At 41.0% G+C, this 27,096-nt stretch overlaps 1 protein-coding gene and 1 long non-coding RNA gene across 9 annotated transcripts in view; one reads left to right on the forward strand and one right to left on the reverse strand.

Annotated features, from left to right (window-relative positions):
* Window positions 1–5,914: 5,914 nt before the first annotated feature.
* LOC108584734 lies at window positions 5,915–26,148 on the reverse strand. Of its 7 annotated transcripts, XR_004181475.1 has the most exons (5): window positions 25,994–26,148; window positions 17,203–17,378; window positions 14,056–14,124; window positions 13,716–13,860; window positions 10,923–11,279 (listed from the first exon to the last, which is right to left on the reverse strand). It is a non-coding gene; the product is annotated as an uncharacterized LOC108584734 (long non-coding RNA). The 7 variants fall into 7 exon arrangements; XR_004181476.1 differs by lacking the exon at window positions 10,923–11,279 and adding an exon at window positions 5,915–6,560 and having other exon boundaries at window positions 13,716–14,124; XR_004181473.1 differs by having other exon boundaries at window positions 13,716–14,121.
* Window positions 25,768–27,096, forward strand: part of LOC101007873 (programmed cell death 6-interacting protein) — a 73,216-nt gene continuing 71,887 nt past the window's right edge. For both annotated transcript variants that reach the window (XM_009201869.4, XM_003895239.5), the window contains exon 1: window positions 25,768–26,769. In XM_009201869.4, coding sequence (XP_009200133.1) covers window positions 26,561–26,769 — 209 coding nt within the window. In that variant the 5' untranslated portion in view covers window positions 25,768–26,560. The remainder of the gene's footprint in view (window positions 26,770–27,096) is intronic.

Here is a 27,096-nt window from a genome sequence, read left to right on the forward strand (position 1 = left end):
GGGGGCCAATATTCAACATTCTTAAAGAAAAGAATTTTCAACCCAGAATTTCATATCCAGCCAAACTAAGTTTCATCAGTGAAGGAGAAATAAAATCCTTTACAGACAAGCAAATGCTTAGAGATTTTGTCACCACCAGGCCTGCCCTACAAGAGATCCTGAAGGAAGCACTAAACATGGAAAAGAACAACCAGTATGAGCCATTGCAAAAACATGCCAAAATGTAAAGACCATCGATGCTAGGAAGAAACTGCATCAACTAAGGAGCAAAATAACCAGCTAATATCACAATGACAGGATCAAGTTCACACATAACAATATTAACCTTAAATGTAAATGGACTAAATGCTCCAATTAAAAGACACAGACTGGCAAATTGGATAGTCAAGACCCATGAGTTTGCTGTATTCAGGAGACCCATCTCACATGCAGAGACACACATAGGCTCAAAATAAAGGGATGGAGACACATAGGCTCAAAATAAAGGGATGGAGGAAGATCTACTATGCAAATGGAGAATAAAAAAAAGCAGGGGTTGCAATCCTAGTCTCTGATAAAACAGACTTTAAACCATCAAAGATCAAAAGAGACAAACAAGGCCATTACATAATGGTAAAGGGATCAATTCAACCGGAAGAGCTAACTGTCCTAAATATATATGTGCCCAATACAGGAGCACCCAGATTCATAAAGCAAGTCCTTAGAGACTTACAAAGAGACTTAGACTCCCATACAATAATAATGGGAGACTTCAACAGCCCACTGTCAACATTAGACACATCAACGAAACAGAAAGTTAACAAGAATATCCAGGAATTGAACTCAACTCTGCACCAAGCAGACCTAATAGACATCGACAGAACTCTCCACCACAAATCAACAGAATATATATTCTTCTCAGCACCACATCGCACTTATTCGAAAATTGACCACATAGTTGGAAGTAAAGCACTCCTCAGCAAATGTACAAGAACAGAAATTATAACAAACTATCTCTCAGACCACAGTGCAATCAAACTAGAACTCAGGACTAAGAAAATCAATCAAAACCGCTCAACTACATGGAAACTGAACAACCTGCTCCTGAGTGACTACTGGGTACATAACGAAATGAAGGCAGAAACAAAGATGTTCTTTGAAACCAATGGGGAACAAAGATACAATGATACCAGAATCTCTGGGACACATTTAAAGCAGTGTAGAGGGAAATTTATAGCACTAAATGGCCACAAGAGAAAGTTGGAAAGATCTAAAACTGACACTCTAACATCACAATTAAAAGTACTAGAGAAGCAAGAGCAAACACACTTCAAAAGGAGCAGAAGGCAAGAAACAACTAAGATCAGAGCAGAACTGGAAGGAGATAGAGACAAAACCCTCCAAAAATCAATGAATCCAGGAGTTGGTTTTTGAAAAAGATCAACAAAATTGATAGACTGCTAAAGACTAATAAAGAAGAAAAGAGAGAAGAATCAAATAGACGCAATAAAAATGATAAAGGATATCAACACGATCCACAGAAATACACAAACTACCATCAGAGAATACTATAAACACCTGTACCAGTCAAACTAGAAAACTCAGAAGTGGATACTGGACACTCCTACACTCTTCCAAGACTAAACCAGGAAGAAGTTGAATCCTTGAATAGACCAATAGCAGGCTCTGAAATTGAGGCAATAATTAATAGCCTACCAACCAAAAAGTCCAGGACCAGACGGATTCACAGCCGAATTCTTACTGGAGGTACAAGCAGGAGTTGGTACCATTCCTTCTGAAACTATTCCAATCAGGAAAAAGAGGAATTCTCCCAACTCATTTTATGAGGCCAACATCATCCGATACCAAAGCCTGGCAGCGAGACACAACAAAAAGTGAATTTTAGACCAATATCCCCTGATGAACATGGATGCAAAAATCCTCAATAAAATACTGGCAAACTGAATCCGTAGCACATCAAAAAGCTTATCCACCATAATCAAGTGGGCTTCATCCCTGGGATGCAAGGCTGTCTAATATATGTGCAAATCAATAAACGTAATCCAGCATATAAACAGAACCAAAGACAAAAACCACATGATTATCTCTCAATAATACGCAGAAAAGGCCTGACAAAAATTCAACACTCCTTCATGTTAAAAACTCTCAATAAATTCGGTATCGATGGAACGTATCTCAAAATACCAAGAGCTATTTATAACAAACCCACAGCCAATACTGAATGGGCAAAAACTGGAAGCATTCCCTTTGAAAACTGGCACAAGATGAGACAGGATGCCCTCTCTCACCACTTATTCAACATAGTGTCGAAGTTCTGGTTAGGGCAATCAGGCAAGAGAAAGAAATCAAGGGTATTCAGTTAGGGGAAAAGAAGAAGTCAATTGTGCCTGTTTGCAGATGACATGATTGTATATTTAGAAAAACCCCATCATCTCAGCCCAAAATTCTTAAGCTGGATAAGCAACTTCAGCAAAGTCTCAGGATACAAAAACCAATGCAAAAATCACAAGCATTCTATACACCAGTAACAGACAAACAGAGAGTCAAATCATGAATGAACTTCCATTCAATAATAGCTTCAAAGAGGATAAAATACCTAAGAATCCAACTTACAAGGGATGTGTAAAGGACCTCTTCAAGGAGAACTATAAACCACTGCTCAGTGAAATAAAAGAGGACACAAACAAATGGAAGAACATGCCATGCTCATGGATAGAAAAGAATCATTGTTGTGAAAAATAGCCATACTGCCCAAGGTACTTATAGATTCAATGCCATCCCCATCAAGCTACCAATGACTTTTCTTCACAGAATTGGAAAACTGCTTTAAAGTTCGTGACGAACCAAAAAGAGCCCGCATTGCCAAGACAATCCGTTAAAAGAACAAAGCTGGAGGCATCACGCCACTCTGACTAAACTGTACTACAAGGCTACAGTAACCAAAACAGCATGGTACTGCACAAACAGAGATATAGACCAATGGAACAGAACAGAGTCCTCAGAAATAATACCACACATCTACAGCCATGTGATCTTTGGATAAACCTGAGAGAAACAAGAAATGGGGAAAGGATTCCTATTTAATAAATGGTAGGAAATTACAGCCATAAGTAGAAAAGCTTGGAACTGGACTTTCCTTACTCCCTTTATAAGGAAAATTAATTCAAGATGGATTAGAGACTTAAATGTTAGACCTAAAACCATAAAACCCTAGAAGAAACCAGTAATACTAGCCAGACATAGGCATGGGCAAGGACTTCATGACTAAAACATCAAAAAGCAACGGCAACAAAGCCAAAATTGACAAATGATCAAATTAAATCCAAAGAGCTTCTGCCCAGCAAAAGAACTACCATCACAGTGAACAGGCAACCTACAGAATGGGAGTAGCACTTTGCACCCACTTCCATCTGACAAAGGCTAATATCCAGAACTCACAAAGAACCTCCAAACAAATTTACAAGAAAAACAAACAACCTCATCAAAAAGTGGGCAAAAGGATATGAACAGATACTTCCTCAAAGAAGACATGCATACAGCCAACAGACACACATGAAAAAATGCTCGGCCATCACTAGCCATCGGAGAAATGCAAATCAAAACCACAATGAGATACCATCTCACACCTCAAGTTAGAATGGCAACTCATTAAAAGTCAGAACAACAGGTGCTGGAGAGGATGTGGAGGAAACAGGAACACTTAATTGTTGGTGGATTGTAAACTGGTTCAATCCATTGTGGAAAACAGCATGGCGACTACGATCTAGAACTAGAAATACCATATGACCCAGCCTATCCCATTACTGGGTATATACCCAAAGGATTATAAATCATGCTGCTATAAAGACACATAAAGACGATGTTCATTGCACTATTCACAATAGCAAAGACTTGAATCAACCCAAATGTCCATCAGTGATCAACCGATTAAGAAATGCAGCAGCCAATACACTATAATATGCAGCCATAAAAAAGGATGAGTTTGTGTCCTTGTAGGACATGCATGCAGCTGGAACTATCATTCTCAAGCAAACTATCGCGAAGAACAGAAACCAAACACCGCATGTTCTCACTCATAGGTGGGAATTGAACAATGAGATCACTTGGACTCTGGAAGGGGAACATCACACAATGGGGCCTATTATGAGGAGGGGAGAGGGGGGCAGGGAGGGATGGCATTGGGAGTTATACCTGATGTAAATAACGAGTTGATGGGTGCTGACGAGTTGATGGGTGCAGCACACCAACATCGCACAGGTATACATATGTAACAAACCTGCACGTTGTACACATGTACCCTAGAACTTAAAGTATAATAATAAAAAAAAAGATTTATGCTTGTATGAAGACCCAGTAGGCAAGAAGTTATAGCATTTGAATAAAGAAAAATCTGTTTAACCAGCATTTTAAAACTAATAACTGGCCAGGTGCGGTGGCTCACGCATCTAATACTAGCACTTTGGGAGGCTGAAGTGGGTGGATCACTTGAGGCCAGGAGTTTTGAGACCAGCCTGGCAAACACGGCGAAACCCCATCTCCACTAAAAATACAAAAAATTAGCTGGGCGTGGTGGCGCACACCTGTAATCCCAGCTATTCGGGAGGCTGAGGCAGGAGAATCACTGGAATCCAGAAGTCTGAGGTTGCAGTGAGCCAAGATTGTGCCACTGCACTCTGGCCAGAGTGCGACTCTGTCTCAAAAGAAAAAACAAGTAATAACTAATATTTATTGAGTTATTTAATGTTCCAGGTACTATTATAAACACTTTATGTAAACAATTATGTAACTTTTTCTTTTTTTTGAGATGGAGTCTCGCTCTGTCACTCAGGTGGAGTGCAGTGGCATGAGCTTGACTCACTGTAACCTCTACCTCCCGGGTTCCAGCGATTCTCCTGCCTTAGCATCCCGAGTAGCTGAGATTACAGGCGTGCGCCACCACGCCAGGTGAATTTTTTTTGTATTTTTAGTAGAGATGGGGTTTCACCATGTTGGCCTGGCTGGTCTCGAACTCCTGACCTCAAGTCATCTTCCTGCCTCAGCTTCCCAAAATGCTGGGATTACAGGCATGAGCCCATATCCAACCTTATGTAAATTTTTATTATGGAGAATTTCACATTTAAGAAATAAAAAAAAACAAAACAAAAAGAGCTTACATATGTGCATTATCCACTTTCAACTATTTATCAACATTTGAACATTTTGCTATATCTATTTATCTATCACTATCATTCCTCCAACTCATTCTTTTTCTGGAGTAATTAAACATCAGATGTCCTATAATTCACCTATAAATATAACATTCAAAGCTTTTAATATATATTAGCTATTTTATTCCTTGACAAAAAGTAGATATTGTTATTATTCCCATTTTATGTATGGATAAACTGAGGCAAACAGTATGTGACCCACAGGGCTCAGGACTCAAATCCTGGAGTCTGACTGCAAAGCTTTCTAAGTATGTCATTTCTGAGATTAGGCTGTGGCTTCTGTCTGGGGTGCCCTCTCGCTCTCTCTTTCCTGGATCACTAGTTCTTGAGGAAGCCAGCTTACATGTCCAGCAGCACCCCCATGCAAATGCCTGCGTGGTGAGAAACAGGGCCTCTAGCCAACAGCCAGTTAGGAACTGAGGGCTAACAACAACCACATGAGACAGCTTGGGAGCAGATTCTCCATCCCTTATGGGGCTTATATTTTAGTGGGCATTATAGATAATGAACAAGTAAACAAGCAAGCAAACAAAAAAGATATATATATGTATATGTATATATATAAGGTAGTTTCAGGTAGTAATTAAGTCATATAAAGAGAAATAAAGGAGTGTGTGATGGAGTGGGAGACACTCTTTTTGATGGAGCAATAAAATAAGGTATATCAGTTCTTTTACTTTTGGTACAAATAAGAGAAAACCCAACTGAACGTGGCCTAAACCAAAAAGGAAATTTATTATATCACATAACAAATCCAGAGGTAGGAGGGCTCATAGTTAGTAACATAAGGATATCATCAAGAAACCAGGTTCTTTCTACTTTGCCATCCTTGGTATATCAGTTTTGACTCCAAACAAAAGAAAAATAGAAATTCTGGGGCAGAGTAAGTTTTTAGCTGAAAAGATATAATTTGAATATAATTTTAGTGTAAAGTCTTGAGTATTTACACGTTTATAGGTATATAAAAGGAAGCACAGACTTCTGAAGCCTGTGTCTCCAACTAAAGGCAAGGATGGGACCTCTAACAGCAGAAATCACACATTTTCACAAGGAAAAATGATTGCTTGGTTTAAACAACCCCTTGAATTGTCAGCTCAAAGTTGGTTATAGTGGAGTTTGGCACAGCTGACTGTTATGCCCCAAGTCAGTTTGTTGAATCCAGATGTACAGGCACAAATTTATCATCAGGCAACTTTCCTACTGACTCTGATGAGCTTTCTGAAAAGTGGTTACTCTGGTTCCATCTCCTGGAGCTCTGGTTATACAGTGTGCAAATCTGAATGCACATACTCAAAGTTCAGCAAAAATTTATTGTATTCGTCTCTTCATGGATGTAAGATGGCTGCAGCAGTTCTAGATGTCAGATCCAGATACACAGTATTAAAGGGCTATCTTGTATTATGCTGTAACACAGTGATCTATTAAGTCTTCATTAATCCCTTTCAGCAGTTAAGACTGGATATATACAAGATATAATGTACTGAATTAAAAATGCAACATTCTTTTACCCTCTAGCAGTGAAGCAGTAAAATATTGGTCAGAATGAGAATCATGGGTAGGTCTAATTATGCAGGAACAGGAGATTCTAAATAAGTTGCCAAAGAAATTCATTTTGCATCAGATTATCTTCTTTTCCAGGCAAATGTTGTTTAGGGGCTGTGTTTACATAGCAAATAATCCCTGAATTCCAGGGCTGTTGTGTGATTACTGAACATCTTAAAGAGCTTACTTCCCTGCACCGCCTCCCCTACAAGATCCATGTCAAGTCCTGTCTAACTACCTGTACAATACTTGAGGAGGAAAGTGGGCTTTCAGCAACCACACACTTGGGATAAAAGTAGAAAATAAAGGCCAGAAATCATGGCCATTTCCTCCAGAGAAAATACCAGAACATATTTAAACTCAGGGGTGGTATGCTATCTCTGGGGAATTTGCCCTGAGACTATTTTGATACACGAATTAGGAGTGTGTTTGGTGATAGTTTCAACATACTACATATGTTCTTTATAATTTGGAAAGAGTGGAGAAAACAGGAAGGGATTGTTAGCCTAGAAAAAAGTTTGAAGGAGTGAGGCGGGATCTAGGGGCCACACAGACAGACCAAGCCAGTTTCATGAGTTTACCTGGGGCCAGGTTGAAATGGTTCCTTTCAAAGCGCCTGTAACTGGTTGAACCACATCTCTGCCTCAAGTTTTCTGTAGATGTCATTCATTATTGCAACTGGCTTGCTATCACCTAATTCAATTCTTCTTCAATGAATCTGGCAGTGTACTTCTTAGAAACAACATGAATGATGGCTTAAACCAGTTTCATGTTGAATGTCCCTTCCTGGTTTAGTTCATGTTTTGGGGACTCTTTTTTACATAAGCAGCAATATATCCCTTTTAAGATATTTAGAAGCTTTATAGTCTAGTTTAAATTTTGATTAGCGAGTTATACAGTTTAGATGGGCAAAGCAGATACAATGCCAGCATAACATTTATTCATTCAAGAAATGTTTACTGAGTGCCTGCTGTGTGCCATAAGTAAGACAGCTGTCTCTTTAAGGTTTTAATAATACCTGTTTAGCAATTATTCTTTATCGCTACTGGAGCTGATAGATGCTGTCTGGCACAGTAGAATTTATTTTAGGAATTTATGCATATTAATCATGTTTCTGACCTATAACATAATAGTTCACACTCATCAACATTCAAATATTTTTATTCGACCAGCCTGGGCAACATGGTGAAACCCTGTCTCTACCAAAATCACCTGGGCATGGTGATACACGTCTGTAGACCCAGCTACTGGGGAGGCTGAGGTGGGAGGATCGCCCGAACCTGGGGAGATGGAGGCTGCAGTGTGCTGAGATCACACCACCACACTTCAGCCTGGGCAACAGAGCGAGATCCTGTCTCAAAAAAAAAAAAAAAAAAAAAAAAAAAGGCTGTAGTGCAGTGGTGTGATCTTGGTTCATTGCAGTCTCTGCCTCTCCAGGGTCAGGCAGTCCTCCCACCTCAGCCTCCTTCGTAGCTGGAATTACAGTCACATTCCACCAAACCTGGCTGATTTTTATATTTTTTTTTGGTAAAGACAAGGTCTCATTATGTGGTCCAGGCTGGTCTAGAACTCCTGGACTCAAGTGATCCGCCCTCCTCGGCCTCCCAAAGTGTTGGGATTACAGGTGTGAGCCACCATGCCTGGCCAAAATTTGTTTTAAAAATGTGAAACTGGCAGGGCGCAGTGGTTGACGCCTGTAATCCCAGCACTTTGGGAGGCCAAGGGGGGTGGATCACGAGGTCGAGATCGAGACCATCTTGGCCAACATGCTGAAACCCCGTCTCTACTAAAATACAAAAACTTAGCCGGGTATGGTGGCATGTGACTGTAATCCCAGTTACTTGGGAGGCTGAGGCAGGGGAATCACTTGAACCTAGGAGGCGGAGGTTGCAGTGAGCTGAGATCACGCCACTGCACTCCAGCCTGGCGACAGAGCAAGACTCCATCTCAAAAAAAAAAAAAAAAAAAAAAAAAATTCAAACCATACACGCAGGCTCACACATATAGACAAAACCCTCTTTTGACCCACCCGTTTCTACTCTCCTTTCCTTACCACAGAGTTGCTATTCCTGCCATCTTTACTTTCCACCCTCTTGGGCCCACTTAGATTAGGCTTTCATTCCACCAATATTGCTCTTGAAGGTTGCCCTTAATGATACCAAATTTAATAATCAAATTTCATTCTTCCTAACAGCACTTTGCATGGTTGATCATTCTCTCTTTTTTGAAATATTTTCTATACTTTGGACTCCATGACACCATTCTCTTATGGTTCTCCTATGGTTCCGGCTGCTCTCTCCTTTGCTGGTTCCTCTTCGTTTACCAGACCTCTAAATATTGGAGGGACCTGGGCTTATATACTGGTGTTTTGTTTTTTTGTTTTTATCTGCCTATCTTATGATCTCATCCAGTCCTACGAATTTTTTATCTTTATTTTTCAATTTTATTTTGTTAAAATAATACATACACATTTAAAAAGGTTAAGTAGTATCAAAAAGGTTATGATAAAATGCAGCATTTCCCTTCCCCATCCCTCTCTACTTTTTTCCCTCCTTCCTAGAGATAACTATTTTTTTTATGCTTCTAGCTCTCTCTGGCATTTACATCTCTACCTAATTTGTAAATAATAGGCATATACTACCTTTAGCTATTATCTATCAGCTTCATATTGTAGTAGATGAGAACTTGTCTGTCTTACAATGCCATTCTGTCTTCTGCTATCCTTAATCTTCTCAATACAGTTATATTACAATAGTTATCAAATCAATAATCAGTGTTTACATTATTACATATATGTGAATGTAATTCCCAGCAGTGTCGCAGTGTTTTATGATTGTGTTTGTGATATATCTTCCAGTTTGCTATCTGCTGGAAACCCATTCACCGTTCTTAAACTTGATTTATGGTTTCTTTCCGTTGGTGAATCCAATCTGATTCTTTTTAAAACATGCTCTGTAGCTTGTTACAGTTTCCAGTTTCCTGCTGAAATTTTCAAGCATAATTTTAGTGTCCTTTAACATAGTAAATATAGTTGTTTTATTATTTGTGTTTAATAATTGCAATGTCTGGATTCTTTCAGGGCTGTTTGATATCACTTATTTCTGTTGGTTTTTGTTTTTGTTATCTAGTCTTATGGGTTCTAGTTAGATTCTCTGGGCCCTTAATCTGTCTTTCTATATTTAGATTTATTCCCTATTTGGTGAAGCATATCCATCAAGTTAAAAGCATGTTACAATGGCAGAAACATGGTAAGGACAGCAGTTGACATGGCTATCTCTCATATCACACTGCCCCAATCAGGACTGCGTGCAGGTGTCATTTTAACATCACGACTTCACCACCAGCATGGAGAGTCTTTTCCTTTTCTCTGTGTTGAATCTCTTACGTTCTGTATTCCGTATTTTCTTCTTTCTCAGATGACTCTCTCATCTTAGTACAGGCAATGTGATTGTGTGATGTAGTAGACAGAATACTGGTTCCCTAAAATGTCCACATTCGAATCTTACGAATATGTTTCCTTAAATGGCAAAAGAGACTTTGAAGATGTGATCACATTAAGAATGTTTAAATTGGGAGATTATCCTGGATTATTTGGGTGGCCACATGTAGTAATGAAGGTCCATATAATAAGATAGTAGGAGGTATATGTGTGCATGTGTATGTATGTATGAGAGAAAGAGACAGACAGAGACAGTGAGAGATAGAGAGAAGAGAGAGCTGCGCTGGTTTTAAATATGGATGTATGAAGGAAGGGACCACAAGACAAGGAATGCAAGCAGCCTCTGGCAACAAGGAAGATAAGGAAATGGATTCTCCTCTAGAGCCTCTGGAAGGGAAACAGTCCTGCTAACATCTTGATTTAGGAATTCTGATCTCCAGAATTGTAAGAGAATAAATTTGTGTTATCTTAAGCCACTAAGTTTGTAGCAATTTGTTATAGCAGCAAAGAAAATCAATATAAATGATAATTTTTTCAGATTTTTTTTTTGAGATGGAGTCTCACTCTGTCACCCAGGCTGGAGTGCAGAGGCATGATCTTGGCTCACTGCAACCTCCGCCTCCTGGGTTCAAGCAATTTTCTTGCCTCAACCTCCCAAGTAGCTGGGATTACTGGCGCCCACTACCACACCCGGCTAATTTTCATATTTTTAGTAGAGACAGGGTTTCACCATGTTGGCCAGGCTGGTCTTGAACTCCTGACCTCAAGTGATCTGCCCGCCTTGGCCTCCCAAAGTGCTGGGATTATAGGTGTGAGCCACCATGTTTGGCCTAATTTTGTTCAGATGTTACAAGTGTCTATAGTCAATCTTCACATTGCCAGTTTGCTTGGTTATAGGATTCTAGGTTGGAAGGCATTTTCCATCACATTGAAGACACTCTTCCATTGTCTTCTTCCTTCAAATGTTGCTGAGAAGCCCAAAGTCATTTTTATTACCATTCCTTGTACATGGCCCATTTTTTTCCCCTCTCCAGACACTTAGAACATTATCTCTTTGTCTCTAATGTTCTGATATTTCACAATGTATGGGCCTATAAGAGTAGAAAATTCCATGTCAGAAACCTGATGCTTTAAAATTCCATAAATATAACAAAAACACAAGCAAAAAATTGGGGAAAATATTTGCAACTTGAAAAATAAAGAATTATTACTCTTACAATAGAAAGTACTCTTAGAAGAAAAAATAAATTCTCCAAAAGAAATATTCAAAATAGCAATTTAAAAGAGTACATCTGTAGGTCTAGAACCGAAAGGGAAAAAAAGGAGAAAAGTACAAAAGTGTACCAAAAATCAGCTAAGAAACAAGTAAAAAAAATCCATAGCCTTACTAGAAATAAAATAAATGCAAATTAAAACTGTGAGAAACAATTTTTCACCTTTTTAATTGGTGAAGATTAAAAAAACCTCAAAATAGCTAATGTTGGTTAGATTTCAGTACTTTTATACACCGTTGTTAGAAATGCAGTCAACCATCTTTTCTAGATGTGGCAAAATTTCATAAGCCAGATCAAAAGCTTTTAAAAATGTCTACATTAGGCCAGGTACAGTGGCTCAGGCCTGTAATCCCAGCATGTAGGGACTGAGGTGGGAGGATCACTTGAGCCCGGGAGTTGGAGATCAGCCTGTGCAACATAGTGAGACCCTGTCTCTACAAAAAATAAAACAATTAGCTAGGCATGGTGGATGTGCCTATAAGTCCTAGCTGCTTGGGAGGCTGAGGCAGGAGGATCATTTGAGCCCAGGTGTTTGAGGCTACAGTGAGCTATGATTGCACCATTGCACTCTACCCTGGGTGACAGAGTGGGATTCTTGTCTCAAAAAAAAAAAAAATCAGCACTTGGAATTTATTGCAACAAAATACTAATGAATGACACATGAGCATAAGGAGTTAGCTACCATCTTGGCCATTTTGTTTACAACGTTAAGAAAGTGGAAACAGGTCAGGTGGGGTGACACATCTGTAACCCCAGTGCTTTAGGAAACTGAGGCAGAAGGACTGTTTGAGGCCAGGAGTTCAAGATCAGCCTGGGCAACATAGTGAGACCCCCATCTCTACAAAGAATTTAAAAATTAGCTGGGCATGGTGGTGTCTGCCTGTAGTACTAGCTACTTGGGAGGCTGAAGCAGGAGGCTCATGTGAGCTCAGGAGTGTGATGCTTCAGTGAACTATGATTGCACCACTGCATTCCACTCTGGGTGATGGAGTGAGACCCTGACTCTCTTAAAAGAGAAAAGAAAAAAAAAAAAAAAAGAGCAGAAACAACCTAAATACTCAACAATAGAACATTGGCTTAAATCACTCCCATGGCAATGGGATGTTTCAGCAGTTTTAAAGTTAATAAAAAGGCCACTAGCCTGAGGTTGTCTCTGCACCCTGAGCCCTTACATAAGCAAGCTGAAGCCTTATGTATGTATGTATGTATGTATGTATGTATGTATGTACGTATTTTTATGAGATGGAGTCTCACTCTGTCACCCAGGCTGGCATACAGTGGCATGATCCCAGCTCATTGCAATCTCTGGCTCCCGGGTTTAAGTGATTCTCCTGCCTAAGCCTCCCGAGTAGCTGGGATTACAGGCACATGCCACCACACTGGGCTAATTTTTTGTATTTTTGGTAGATGCGGTTTCACCATGTTGGCCTGGTTGGTCTCAAACTCCTGACCTCAAGTGATCGGCCTGCCTCAGCCTCCCAAAGTGCTGGGATTACAGGTGTGGGCCACTGTGCCCAGACCAAAGCCTAATTTAGAGGTATTTCTTATAACTGACTTAAATAGACAAACAAAAATATAGCCCTAACCAGTCACAAACAGCCATTGAGTGAATTGGCTATATAACTAGGGCTCTCCCATCAGACTACACCCAAATAAGGCAAACGCTTAGCTGTAGCAATTCAGGTAATTTCTTTACTTTGCTTCTGTGTTCAGCCTATAAAAGGTAGCTGCTTCCAGAGCAGAGCCCATAACCTCTTTTGGTCTTGGTGCTTCCCAATTCATGAATCATTCTTTTACTCAAATAAATGTGTTAATTTCATTTAAAGTTTTTTTTTTTTAACAGCTAGATATAGTATTAAATTTATCATATAGAAAGTGGTCAGTATTGGTAAGAGGTTGACTCATGGGGAACTGAAATTAGATTTGGTGAGAAAAAAAATCTGCACTCTGTCCATCATTTATTAATAGAACGTTTTCTTTCTAGAGATGAAGTATTTCTACTTCTAAACGTTGAGGAGATACAAAGAAAGGCTTTTGGCTAGACATGGTGGTTCACACCTGTAATCCCAGCACTTTGGTAGGCTGAGGCAGGGGGATCACTTGAGTCCAGGAGCTCAAGGCCAGCCTGAGCAAAAAGCAAGACCCTATTTCTATTTTAAAAAAAGAAGAGGCTTTCAGCAATGATAGTGATAAAAATTACAAAAAAAAAAAAAAAAAAAAAAATAGCAACAGTAACTAACATTGAATACTTACTGTGTTCTGGGCAACCTGTCAGGTATTTAATATATTTTATTTAATTCCCACAATAGTCCTTTGGGGGTAAGTAGTATTCTTCATCATCTTTAGGTGTGAAGATTGAGGCTTGGAGATGTTGAGTGAACCACCTAGAGTGACACAGCTGATAAATATTGTAGTTAGAATTTAAACTCTGGCAGTCAGGATTCCAGACATTCTTATCCACTGGACTGAACTGCCTCAAATAAGCAAAGCATCTCCGTTAGTGGAGATCCCCTAGTAGCCCTTTGTTCTGGGAGACACACCGAGGGATCATTTTAATTAGGTAGATGTAAGGAAACACAGGGGAAGGCTGTACCTGGACATGTGGGAATTGACAGTGAAGCTCTTTTCATCATTTTCTTCGGTACAAGAAGTTCAAAGGCTGCTGGGAGAAAGTCAGCAAATTTTCCCAAAGACTAAGCTTCTGGGAAGGCAGTTACTGAGACCCCTGATCACTTCCTTTAGGAGGGTTAATGTTACTCTATCACCTCTGGACTGAAGTGGCCCTGACCTGACAAGGCAGCAAAAGACAGGAGAAATTCACCATGGAGAGGGGAGCCTGGACTGTTTATCTGGGCTTAACAATCCTGGCTGCAACAAGTTTCTAGCTCAGTTCCTACAAATTTTACTCTAGCATCACAGGTGAGTCCTAGGAAAAAAGCCCTTTGTGTTTGTAACTTTGGAACCATAGATTGCCAGAGTATTTAAATTTTTTTTTTCTCTTTTGGTGACGGAGTCTCGCTCTGTCACCCAGGCTGGAGTGCGATGATGCGATCTCGGCTCACTGCAACCTCTGCCTCCGGGATTCAAGCGATTCTCCTGCCTCAACCTCCCGAGTAGCGCGTGATCCACCTGCCTCGACCTCCCAAAGTGCTGGGATTACAGTCACGGGCCACCGCACCCGGCCCAGAGTATTTAAATTTTAATAGCTCCATCTTGTGAAAGGTCTTGCTACAGTAGACATTCTATGTCTCAACAGTGACACCTTGTGGGACAGAGGAGGCAGAGGCTGGGGTCTGTTTGGACTGGAGTAGTTTTCCATCTTTTTTTTCTTTTTATTTTTTTTTTGAGACGGAGTCTGGCTCTGTCGCCCGGGCTGGAGTGCAGTGGCGCAATCTCGGCTCACTGCAAGCTCCGCCTCCCGGGTTCACGCCATTCTCCTGCCTCAGCCTCCCGAGTAGCTGGGACCACCGGCGCCCGCCACCATGCCCGGCTAATTTTTCGTATTTTTAGTAGAGACGGGGTTTCACCGTGTTAGCCAGGATGGTCTCCGCCGGCCTCGGCCTCCCAAAGTGCTGGGATTACAGGCGTGAGCCACCGCGCCCGGCTCCATCTTTCTTAAAGTCAGTTATAAGCAGGATTGATCCTCTGGACTCTGTTCCTGAACTTAACATGAAAAGGAAAAAAACACATAGAAAACATGATGTACTGTGGGCCGGGCGCGGTGGCTCAAGCCTGTAATCCCAGCACTTTGGGAGGCCGAGACGGGCGGATCACAAGGTCAGGAGATCGAGACCATCCTGGCTAACACGGTGAAACCCCGTCTCTACTAAAAACACAAAAAATTAGCCGGGCGAGGTGGCGGCGCCTGTGGTCCCAGCTACTCGGGAGGCTGAGGCAGGAGAATGGCGGGAACCCGGGAGGCGGAGCTTGCAGTGAGCTGAGATCTGGCCACTGCACTCCAGCCTGGGCGACAGAGCGAGACTCCGTCTCAAAAAAAAAAAAAAAAAAAAAAAGAAAACATGATGTACTGTGTACACCTAATCAATTTAAATGTTGACTTTTGATTTTACTCATAATTCATTAAACATAAAGACTAAAAGTAAAATAATACACTACTTTTCATCTAACAGGTTAATAAATATTAAAAAGTAGGATAGAATTTAGTGTTAGTGAGGGTATATGGAAATTATCAAAAACTGTTACTGGAAATAAAAAATGGTGCAAAAAGTTGGAAGAGAATCTAGGATACAATATACCCAAATTTAAAATGTGCATACTCTATAATCCAGTAATGCCATCATTAAGAATTTAGGAGTGTTGCCAGGCGCAGTGGCTCATGCCTGTAATCCCAGCATTTTGGGAGGCTGAGGTGGGCGGATCATGAGGTCAGCAGTTCGTGACCAGCCTGACCAACATGGTGAAACCCCATCTCTACTAAGAATACAAAAATTAGCTGGGCATGGCAGCGGGCGCCTGTAATCCCAACTACCCAGGAGGCTGAGGCAGAAGAATAGCGTGAACCCAGGAGGCGGAGGTTGCAGTGAGCTGAGACGGGGCCATTGATTGCATTCCAGCCTGGGCAACAGAGCAAGACTCCGTCTCAAAAAAAAAAAAAAAAAAAAAAAATTTAGGAGTGTTTTCTAATGATTTTTTCGTTTGTTTATTGTATCAATTAGGATGCAGTCATTTGTAAAGAACAACAACAAAAAACCCCAATTCAAACATGTTTAAACAATGGAGGGGATTTATTAGGCAATGGACTGAGATCTCAGAAATAGAGTGGACTTCACCTGGGGTTTGACTCAGCATCTCAGAGATATCATCATCCACCCTGTTTCTTTCTGTTTTCTGGCTTCTGGGACATCAGGCTAATTCCCTATCAAAGTTATAAGATGGCTGACAACAACTCCCAAGGTATAGTGGACATATGTTTTCTTAATGGCCACAAGGCACCCTGAAAACCTTTCCTATGGAGAGTTCTCCGTCTTGTAAGTTCTTATTTCCTCAATGTGAAATTCAGAAATTCTCTTTCCCAGTCTCCCTTGCAGCTCTGTGAAATCTGGTGACATGAAGATACAAGCACCATGCAGAAACCCTCCTCGCAAGAGTAGCAGTACTATCTCCAGAAGCAGCAGCTGCAGAGGTTCAGGTGAAAGTCCCTAGGGCCCAGCACCCTTTGCCAGTGGGGTATTTGTGCTCATTGGGAGCAACAGTGGTGTTTTCTTTGGAGCAGTTCTACAATAGGATAAATTGTTGTGTGGCCCTAAAGGTGGATTCTGTGGTCTTCCAGAGAGTCTATGGACTCCCTGATATCCTTTAATAAATTTGCTTTCTGCTTAAATTATCCACAGTTCATTTCTATTGTGTGCAAGAACCCTAATACACAGAGATACGCTTTTTCAGCCACATCTAGAGAGACGGGTCACTTTCAGAAATGCCCTCAAAAGAGCTAAGAAGCTTCTTTCTCTGATATCTCTGGCAAACCTCTTTTTATATCTCTATAGTCAGAATTGGGTCATGTTTTTTCTTTTCTTTTCTTTTTTTTTCTGTACTATTGGGGCTTGAGGACGGGATTATGATAATGATCTAAGGCCTGAGCCACATCCTTATCCCTTAAGGCTTAAGACAAAGAACAAAGAGGGAGAGGTGAGGACATCCAGGTGAGATCAGGATACTAACTTCAGAGAGGGGTGAATGGGTGAAAGTATATGGGAGGTAGAAGAACCAGACAGTAACTTACATCAAACCCCTTGAACTTCCAAGCTTGCTCCTCACATATGTGGAGAAGTCTGCACAAACCACTATATCATGTTGCTGTTGGTCACCATCTGGAACATCTGGACAGAGTCCCCACGATGGGATACAGCTTCCTTTCCATGGGACTAGTCACATTCTTTGCTGTCTTGTTTCTTCATTCTGCCTTTAACGAGGGTTGGGTCAACAAAGAAAATGGCAATAACTTTCTCTTTAGTTTAATGGAAAATTCCTCTGGAAGTTCACCCCTCATTGATGTACTCCACTTCCTTATTTTTCTCCCCTATTCTTAGGAGCCAACATCTCTGCAACAATGCTTCCTTCTTCTCATCTCTCAAAGCAAGACTTTACTCATTCTTTGGAACAACCCATCCCTTGCAAATAGATCAGACTATACCCCTAGCAGTATGTTTCTCAAAAATTGGAGCCTGTTCTGAGCAATATGCTTTTTAAGTGAATTTTACCCTTAGTACTAGTGACATTTGGGACTGGATAATATTTTTGTTATGAGAGACTGTCCTGTGCATTGTAGAATGTTTAGAAGCATCTCTAACCTCTATCCACTAAAGGCTAGTAGCATCCTCTCCCACTAAGTTGTGACAACCAAAAATGTTCACTGGAGAGCAAAATTACCCATTTGATAACAAGTAAGCTAGAATAATACTCTGGGGGAGAGTGTGCTGGGTAAGAGTAGTGGAGTTCTCTCATATTCCAAGTTAGGATGGAGTACATGGGAAACTTTAACTATTCAAGTTTCACCAAAAAGTAAAGGACAGGTGAAGGAACTCACTTCTCCTGTGAGTTATTAATGAACTTATTTGTTCTCCTGACTGTGCTGCAGGAGACTGCTGAATCACCATTTCCCAAGGACAAATATTAATTTTCATAGAGAGTACAGCCTAACCACAAGGTAGAAGATACTTTCCCATCTGTCCTATAATTTCACAAGGCCACCTCTCTCTCTCTTTTTTTTTTTTTTTGAGATGGAGTCTTGCTTTGTCACCCAGGCAGAAGAGCACAATCTCAGCTCACTGCAACCTCCGCCTCCTGGGTTCAAGTGATTCTCCTGCCCAGCCTCCTGACTAGCTGGGATTACAGGCGCCTGCCACCACGCTCGGCTAATTTTTTTGTATTTTTATTACAGACGGGTTTTCACCATGTTGGCCAGGCTGGTTTCAAACTCCTGACTTCAAGTGATCCGCCCTCCTTGGCCTCTCAAAGTGCAGGGATTACAGGCGTGAGTCACCGCTCCCAGCCATGGCCACATCTCTTATAATGAGGTATGACAAATTATTATTCAGCACAGACCTAATCCACCAATCTTGCTTTCAAATGTATCTTCTTCGGATCATCCCTGAGTAATATTTTTTAAAATTCCCTTAGCTACTCACAGAGTTGGCCAAATATGAGAAATTATTACTTGGAAATGTAATCCTATAGTTTTTTTTTTTTTTATGATGGGGGTTGCTATGTTACTTGGTACACAGGTATTTTGGGTTATCTGATCCAAAAGTTTGATATTTCAAACTTTTATCTGTACTGTGGCTTTTAGCTACATTTTTTTTTTTTTTCTGGATAATTTTAGCCTTTAGTATTATGAAATGTCCTTAATTACATTTAAGCCGTTTTGGTCTGAATTGTCTGATATCAAAAGAACGACCCTGCATTCCTATTAGTTCCATTTGTCTGGTGTTTTAGTTAGTCCAGGCTGTTGTAGACTGGGTGGCTTCAACAACATTTATTTCTTACAGTTATGGAGGATGTGAAGTCTAAGAGCAGGGTGCCAGCATGATTGGGTTTTGGTGAGTGCCCTCTTACTGCTTTGCATACAGACACCTTTTTACTGTATCCTTATGTAGCAGAGTGAGAGAGGAAGAAAGCTCTGTTGTGCCTCTTCTTACGAGGGCACTAATCCTATTCATGAGGGCTCTGTGCTCACAACCTAATTACCTTCCAAAGGTCCCACCTCCAGATACCATCGCATTTGGAACTGAGCTTCAAGAAGTGACTGTTGGCCGGGCGCGGTGGCTCATGCCTGTAATCCCAGCACTCTGGGAGGCCGAGACGGGCGGATCACGAGGTCAGGAGATCCAGACCATCCTGACAAACACAGTGAAACCCCGTGTCTACTAAAAATACAAAAAGTTAGCCGGCCATGGTGGTGGGCGCCTGTAGTGCCAGCTACTCAGGAGGCTGATGCAGGAGAATGGCATGAATCCGGCAGGTGGAGCTTGCAGTGAGCCAAGACCGTGCCACTGCACTCCAGCCTGGGTGACAGAGTGAGAATTTGTCTCAAAAAAAAAAGAAGTGACTGTTGGGGGTACACATTCAGTCCATAGCACCTAGTTTGTCTCTTTGTTTCTCTTTAGCCTTTCTGAATCATTTTGTTTTAGGTATGTTGCTTGTACGTACCATAATGATAGTGTATCAGTTAGCTTCTTTGCATAACAAACCATACCAAAACTTAGTGGCTTAAAAACCAGCCATTTATTTAGCTCATAATTCTGTAGGTTGGCTTAACATTTCTGGTCTACATTGGCTCAGCTGATCTTTCAGGTGCTTGCTTATGTGTCTGAGGTCATCTAGGGTGTTGCCTGGTGCTTGGATGATCTAAGATAGCCTTGTTCATATGTCCGACAATTAGCAGACTGTTGGTTAGGGCTAGGAGAGTGACTCAACCACGTGTCTCATAATCCAGCAGGCAAGACGGCACTCATGGAGGTTACAGGGTTGCAAGTGCAGTAAGAGAGGACAAACCGTGATGACTGAAGTGTCTGCTTACATCACAACTGCTAATGCCCCACTGGCCAAAGCAGCTCACATCAATGACCCAGACTTAAAGGGTGGAGAAAAAGACTCCACTTCCTGATGGGAAGATCTGCAATGTCATACTGCAAAATCATGACAAAGGGAGAGGAAGAGTGTGTGGCCAATTTTATAATCTATCACATTGGGTTTTCTTTTGTGAGTCATTTTAAAAGTCTTTTTCTTTACTTCCTTCTGTTATTTGATTTTTCAGCTTTAAGCGACATTCATTGATATCATTTAAATATCTCTTGACTCCCATCAATTACCTATTTACCAATAAATTTACTTATTTTACTTTTCCTTTCTGATGACTGTAATGTACTATGAAATGGATCCAAAAAGCAACGTAGATTTATGAGTGGATAGAGGGAAGATCAGACAGACAGATATGAGACAAAGCATGCATAGTAAAATGTTAATGTTAGAATCTAGGTGGTGGGTAGGTGGGCATTCACTGCAAAACTCTGTGCTGTGTCTGAAATTTTTAAAATGAACTGTGAAGTTGAGGCAGGAGAATCCTTTGAGTCCAGGAGTTTGAGACCACCCTCAACAACATAGGAAGATTCTGTCTTTGCAAAAAATACAAAAAATAGATAAATAAATAAGCCGGGCATGGTAGTGTGCACCTGTAGTCCCAACTACTTGGGAGGCTGAGGTGGGATAATTGCTTGAGCCTTGGCCTGGAAGGTTGAGGCCGTTGTGAGCCATGATTACACCACTGCACTCTAGCCTGGAGGAAAGAGCAAGACCCTGTCTCAAAAAAAAAAAAAAAAAAAAAAAAAAAAAAAAAGGAAATATTGGAAGAAAAAGAACATAGGAGCCACCTTGAGGGTGTTCATATTAGTCAAATCTTGGACAATTTGAGCATCAAAACAAATAATAATAGTGGTTTATAATCTACTAAATTGAATAAAAATCCATGGGTTCATGCTGGTATAAACATATAAATGAATAAATAAATACAGGAGAAAAGAAAATTCTTCTTTCTAGAATAATGTCAGCTGATATAGGCATAATAATGAATAAGAAAATCGCCATTTTGCAATCATCATAGAAATACTAGATTCATGCAAGAATCATCAAAGTATGCTAAAACTAGCGGAAGAAAGTTTCATGTGGAACAGCATTTTATATAGCCTCAAATTATATTCCCACGAATTAGTTGTTAATTACAAAGGGAAAAGAATAATTTTTCCAACGAGAAACCCGGTGGTTTTCATTCTATCTAATCATCCCTCCAACCTTTTTTTTTGTTTCTATTGGATCTTCCTCCTGCGGTCCTCCACCCTCTCCTTATTCTGGGCTAGCTGTACTTTCTGCTTGCTGCAGAGCTGCCATTTTACGACTTTCCTTAACTGCTTTCCTAGACCTCCTCCTGTGAACTATTTGCCGAACTACCTTATATAAGGGTGGAATAAAGACCTCTGTAAATATATACAATAGATTAATAGATTGGTCATAGAATTCTCTTGAATTACATTTTGTTTGGCACACAGTGGAAGCTCCAAAAATATTTGCTGAATAACTCAGTCTGGTCATCCAAGTGTTACCAAAACTTTGTACCAAGAAGCTTGTAGGATTTGGTTTTCATTTCAATTGTGAAATGAAATTGCATACATTTTGTATATATGCTTACTTTTCTTTTTTAAAATTTATCTTATTACAGTGTTCTACATGTCCAAAGAAACTTCTCTATTAACAAACTAAAGACATGATATCTGAAGGTAATCTTTATGCATAATTTTCTTCTAAGAAACTCAAATGTGCTTTATATGAAGAATCACTAATAACCACTTACTTACTACTCCCTGCTACTGAGTTTTGAATAGAGAGCTAATGTATGCCTAAGGGAAAATCGATTAAAGAAACATTCTTATATAGCTCCAAAAACGAATGAACAACAACAGTCAGGGTGAAAGGGGGAGGGTGCTCCCTTTAACTTGAAATGCTTAAACAAATACGGGATTTTAGTGAAAATGGGAGTCTTGAAATGTATCCTTAATGTGCAGATACTCACAAGATAACTTTCAATTATCCAGAATTATTTTTTACTCTATAGAGCAATTCTTCCAAAATAGTGCATCAATTTATTCTCAGAAGTTATCTCATTCGAGTAAAGTGACTCTCACCCAAGAGAGACACTGGTAGCAAAGGGCAGTAGTTACTTAAATAGCAGTGAAACCGATACTAGAGAACTGCCAACTGATGAAAATTTAATCAGCAGTATATGGGATTGGAATGGGCTTATACAGGGAGTAATTCTGAATATAAGGTGTTCAGTAGTTTCTATTTCTTTAAAATTTTCTGTACAAAGTGGAAAAAATTTACACACCCATGTTTGAAAAATGGGTAATTTTTCTTTCATTCATCAATTTTTAAAGGTAAATATGCTAGTAAATTAAGGAGACAAATAGTTCTCTATCCCACGTTGTAAAAAATCTAGGGCCCTGGTCCTTTACCATTGCCTTTTTTCCATTCCGCACAAGATATGTGTCTTCCAGGTGACACAGGAGCCATCCTTGATGTTTTTTGTTTCATCAAGTCTATTTGGGTGTTCCTATTCCATGCTTCTTCCCCTCTAGATTCCCCCATCTACCTCATGCTCTAGGTTTATCCTGAGTGTGGAGTAAGGAAGTATGAATCCCACATTTACATTTTCCTTTTATTGTTCACCTTCTCTCTCTTAGACTCTTCCGCTCAGTACCAAAAGGACTTTCTTTCTTGCACTGCAGGAACTTCCCTTACATCAAATTCTTATACTGTTTACTTTCATTTATTGTAAAAATATTACAGTCTTCTGAATCTGACTTCTGTAAGCCTCTTTTCTCCTTAACAACAAAGTCTCCTCCAAAAATCATAAGTGCTTACTTTCAGGCTATTGTCTCAACGTGGACTTGAAACACACTATTTTGAAACTCAAAGCTGCCTTTAGCAGGGTTCTGTCCATTCAAAGAGGCAACTATTTCCACTGGTTCAATCAGTGGGGTTAATGATAGGCCCAGAACTAGGAATTTTTGAGAAAGAAAATCCATTTACTTAATATTCCCAAAATGTATTTGTTATGCTGAGAACACACACTAAGAATACATGGCATTTCATCACATAGATGAAAAACTAACATCATCATAAGCAAGTTTGGAAGCAGTGACACACACCCCTCGGAAGGCATTATGAATGCTCCCTAATATCTGATTCTCCCTTCCCAGTCCCATTGCAGTTCGGCGGAGCCATATGAAAGGTTCTAGCTAGTGAAATACAAGTGGAAGTGGAGGGCTGAGGTAGTGACAAGCCACTGCATGATGCTACACATTCCCTCTTCTGCAGCGAAAGTGGAATCTCATGTTGGGACGGCAGAGTTACAAGATCAAAGTGGTCTGGATTGCTCAGACACTGGTTGGAGGACAACTCTAAGCCTGTTCCATATTAGACTTTGTGTGAGCAAAGAACAAATGTTTATTAAGATACTATCTTTGAGTTTAAAATTGAAATTGAGTGCCTGCTATACCAAGTGTTAGAGACATACTGGTATACAAAACACACAATTTTTGCCCTCATGGAGGTTACATTCTAGTGGGGAAGTCAGATAAAAATTAAATCAACAAACAAAATACTTGCAAGTTAGGGTAAGTGTTATGAAGGAACTAATGGCTGCGCTAGAGGTTAACAAGGGAGGGAATGTACTTTAGATAGTATGATGATGAGGAGAGGAGACCTTTCAACTAAGACATGAAGAAAGGGAGAAAACATTCTAGGTCCCATGAGGCAAGAAAGACCTTGGTGAGTTGAGAAACTAAAAAGACAACTGTGACTCAGTGGTAACAAATGAGGAACAAGAGGCAAAATATGAAGTTGCAGAGAAAGACCATCATGTTGTGGTAGGGAGTTTGGTTTTCATTCTAAGCCATCAGATAGTATCACCTTAATCTTCCTTCGGTCAATGTCACAAAACTAATCACATTTATGTTAACTTTCTTTTCCCCATCATCTGCCTCAACAAATGTCATGTCCCTCATCTTTCTGATGGCTAATTACTCTCTTTGTATCCTCCCTCCTCTGGTTACCCTTTCTCCTCCTCTTTTCATATACTTTGCTTCTTCATTATCTTCCCAATGGGTCAGTCCTGTCAACCAACCTACAAGACACCACCCATCCCCGACCCTCTTCCATGGGTTATCAACTGGTAATGATTCTACTAACCACTCAGATGTTCTGGCCCCAAAACCAGGATCTATCCTTGACCACTTCCTTTACTTTCCTATGCAATTCATTGGTAAATTCTTCAGTTTTAAACTCAAAGATATTAACCGTTTGGTTCACTCTTGTTAATGTTAGCTTTCATGATCTTGTCTTGATTTCTGAAATGATCTCATGATTTGCCTCCTTGCTTCCATTCTTTCCTTCCTCTAATGTTTTATTTATGCATCAGCCAAGGGTGGCTACTTATTTTAACCTAGAATAACTTAATTAAAATAAACAAAACTTTTTATAAATTGTGGTAAAATAGGCCAGGTGCAGTGGCTCACGCCTGTAATCCCAGCACTTTGTGAGGTTGAAGTGGGTGGATCACTTGAGGCCAGGAGTTCGAGACCAGCCTGGCCAATGTTGCGAAAGCCAGTCTCTACTAAAAATACAAAAATTAGCCAGGCATGGTGGCATGCACCTGTAGTCCCAGCTGCTCAGGAGGCTGAGGCAAGAGAATAGCTTGAACCTGGCAGGCGGAGGTTGCAGTGAGCTGAGATTGTGCCACTGCACTCCAGACTGGGTCACAGATTGAGACTCTGTCTCAAAAAAAAAAAAAAAATTGTGGTAAAATAAACTTTGACTATAATGAAAGTAGTCTATATGCTGCAAAAGTTACAATGAAAAAGATAGGCAAACATAAATAAGAAAATACACATTTCCACTTCCAAAGATTACCACTACTAACACCTTAGGGTATAAGGCCACTATTTTTTTCATTGTACCTAAATACACAGATGTGCATTTTTAAACCAAAATGGGATGCTGTAACATACTACTTTGTGACTTGCTCTTTTCAGTTAATGATCTTTTCCATGGCAATACAGTTCTATTTTATCCAATACTCAGTCCATCTACATTCATATTTCTTTAATGTTCCTGAAAATGCATTTTATAGTCTGTTCAAACTAGGATCCAATTCAAACTGTTATGTCCCTTAAATTTCTTTTCATAAAGCAGTTGCTTTTTTCATGACAAATTGTTGAAGAGATGGGCCAGTTATCCTGCAGAATGTTTCAGCTTCTGGTTTCACCTTCTGTCTAGTTACTTCCTCTGGCATCATTTAGTTTGTTCATCTATCAGTTGTATTTTTTTATAAAGTCTGTTACATGCAAAGGCTTGATAGATTCAAGTTAAATATTTTTGCGTGGAATGTATCATGATGATACTGTATACTACATTCCATCAAAAGACAAACTATCCGATTGAGCTACAACGTGGCCTTTAAAAAATGTAAATTATAAATGTACATAGCTTCCTCTGCATTTATTATACAACACTAAACAAAATCTTCAACTTGGACTACAAGTTTCTGAACGATTTGATGTCTGCTTACTCATCCAACTTTATTCCATCCCAATTCTATTTGTTTTTAAGAGTCTTGTCATATGTTTCGTTTCTACTCCCGAAACATGGTAAGTGCTTGCCTCCTAGGGCCTCTGCACGCAGGCTTTTGGTTTGGAGACTCTCCTTTGCCACTCCACCTCTCTCCACTCTTCTCCTCTCCTGATGCCAAGCATCTTCTCAAATTACAGGTGTCGTTTTCAATGTATTTAAAATTTTGTTCTTTCTACAAAACAGCAACCACAGACACAGGTTCATTTTCAGTTCACCTACTCCGGAGAAAACCTACTTTCTTTATCTTATTTAAATTAGGGTCCTCCAAGCGATCTTAACATCTCCTAAATCCCAAGTACCCTGTTTTTCTTCCTGATACTTTTTCCGTTTACCTTAGTATCTGTGTCAACCTGACAGTAAGCTGCACGATGGCAGGAGTCTTGCCTACCAGGTTCCCTGTGCACTCCGTTCCTGTGCACAGCAGCCCGTCAACAGTAGCTTAATAAACATCATAGGTCACAATAACCCTGGGACCGCATCTTGGGGAGGTAGCCGCAAACTCTCGCAGGTGGCAGTGACAGGAGTACTTCTCCAGGGGGTTGTTCGAGTGGATGAATACTCTTACGTGAAAGTGCTCAGTACACCACTGCGGCAAGAAGGAGGAAGGAAAGAATTCCAGATGCGGAGAAAGTAGTATTTTACAGCATAGCACAGCCTGAACTGGGTCCAGGAGGGCGTCGCCGCCGCGACACCTTCACGTGACCGCGAACGGCTTAAGGACCCCGCATCCAGTGCGCTTGCGCTGGAGCTCCCGGAAGTGGCCGGACCCGGAACGCAGGCGGAGCGCACGTCCGTCAGCCCGTCAGTCCGCCAGTCCGCCAGACCAGTACCTCTCTCTTCTCGGCCGTCGTAGGCTGTCCGCTGTCTGTTTGGCCCGAACGGCGGCGGAGGCGCTGATCATGGCGACGTTCATCTCGGTGCAGCTGAAAAAGACCTCAGAGGTGGACCTGGCCAAGCCGCTGGTGAAGTTCATCCAGCAGACTTACCCAAGCGGCGGGGAAGAGCAGGCCCAGTACTGTCGCGCGGCGGAGGAGCTCAGCAAGCTGCGCCGCGCCGCAGTCGGTCGCCCGCTGGACAAGCACGAGGGCGCGCTCGAGACGCTCCTGAGGTGGGCGCGGGGCTGGGTGTGGGTAGTTTGTTTGCCAGCAGTCCCTCGCCGCCCCTCTTCCTGTCTTCCCCCTTCCCTCAATCCTGTAACCTGGGCCGAGCCGCCCCGCCCCGGCCTGACCGGGCGCGTAGGTGTGGTCTGCATTCTTTGCTGGTGAAAAGGACCCGCCCTGCAGGCCGGCTGTGACTGCCCGCTTGTCCTGCCTGCCCGCCTGCCCCAGCCCTTGGTCGGCGAGGGCTCCGTCGATCAGGTGCTTGGGAGCAGCAGTCAGCCATGTACTGATTTCTCTTGCCACATTTACTTAGAAGTAGTTTTCACTTTTTTGGG

Source organism: Papio anubis, unplaced genomic scaffold (assembly GCF_008728515.1).
Source record: "Papio anubis isolate 15944 unplaced genomic scaffold, Panubis1.0 scaffold279, whole genome shotgun sequence".
Lineage (NCBI taxonomy): Eukaryota > Metazoa > Chordata > Mammalia > Primates > Cercopithecidae > Papio > Papio anubis.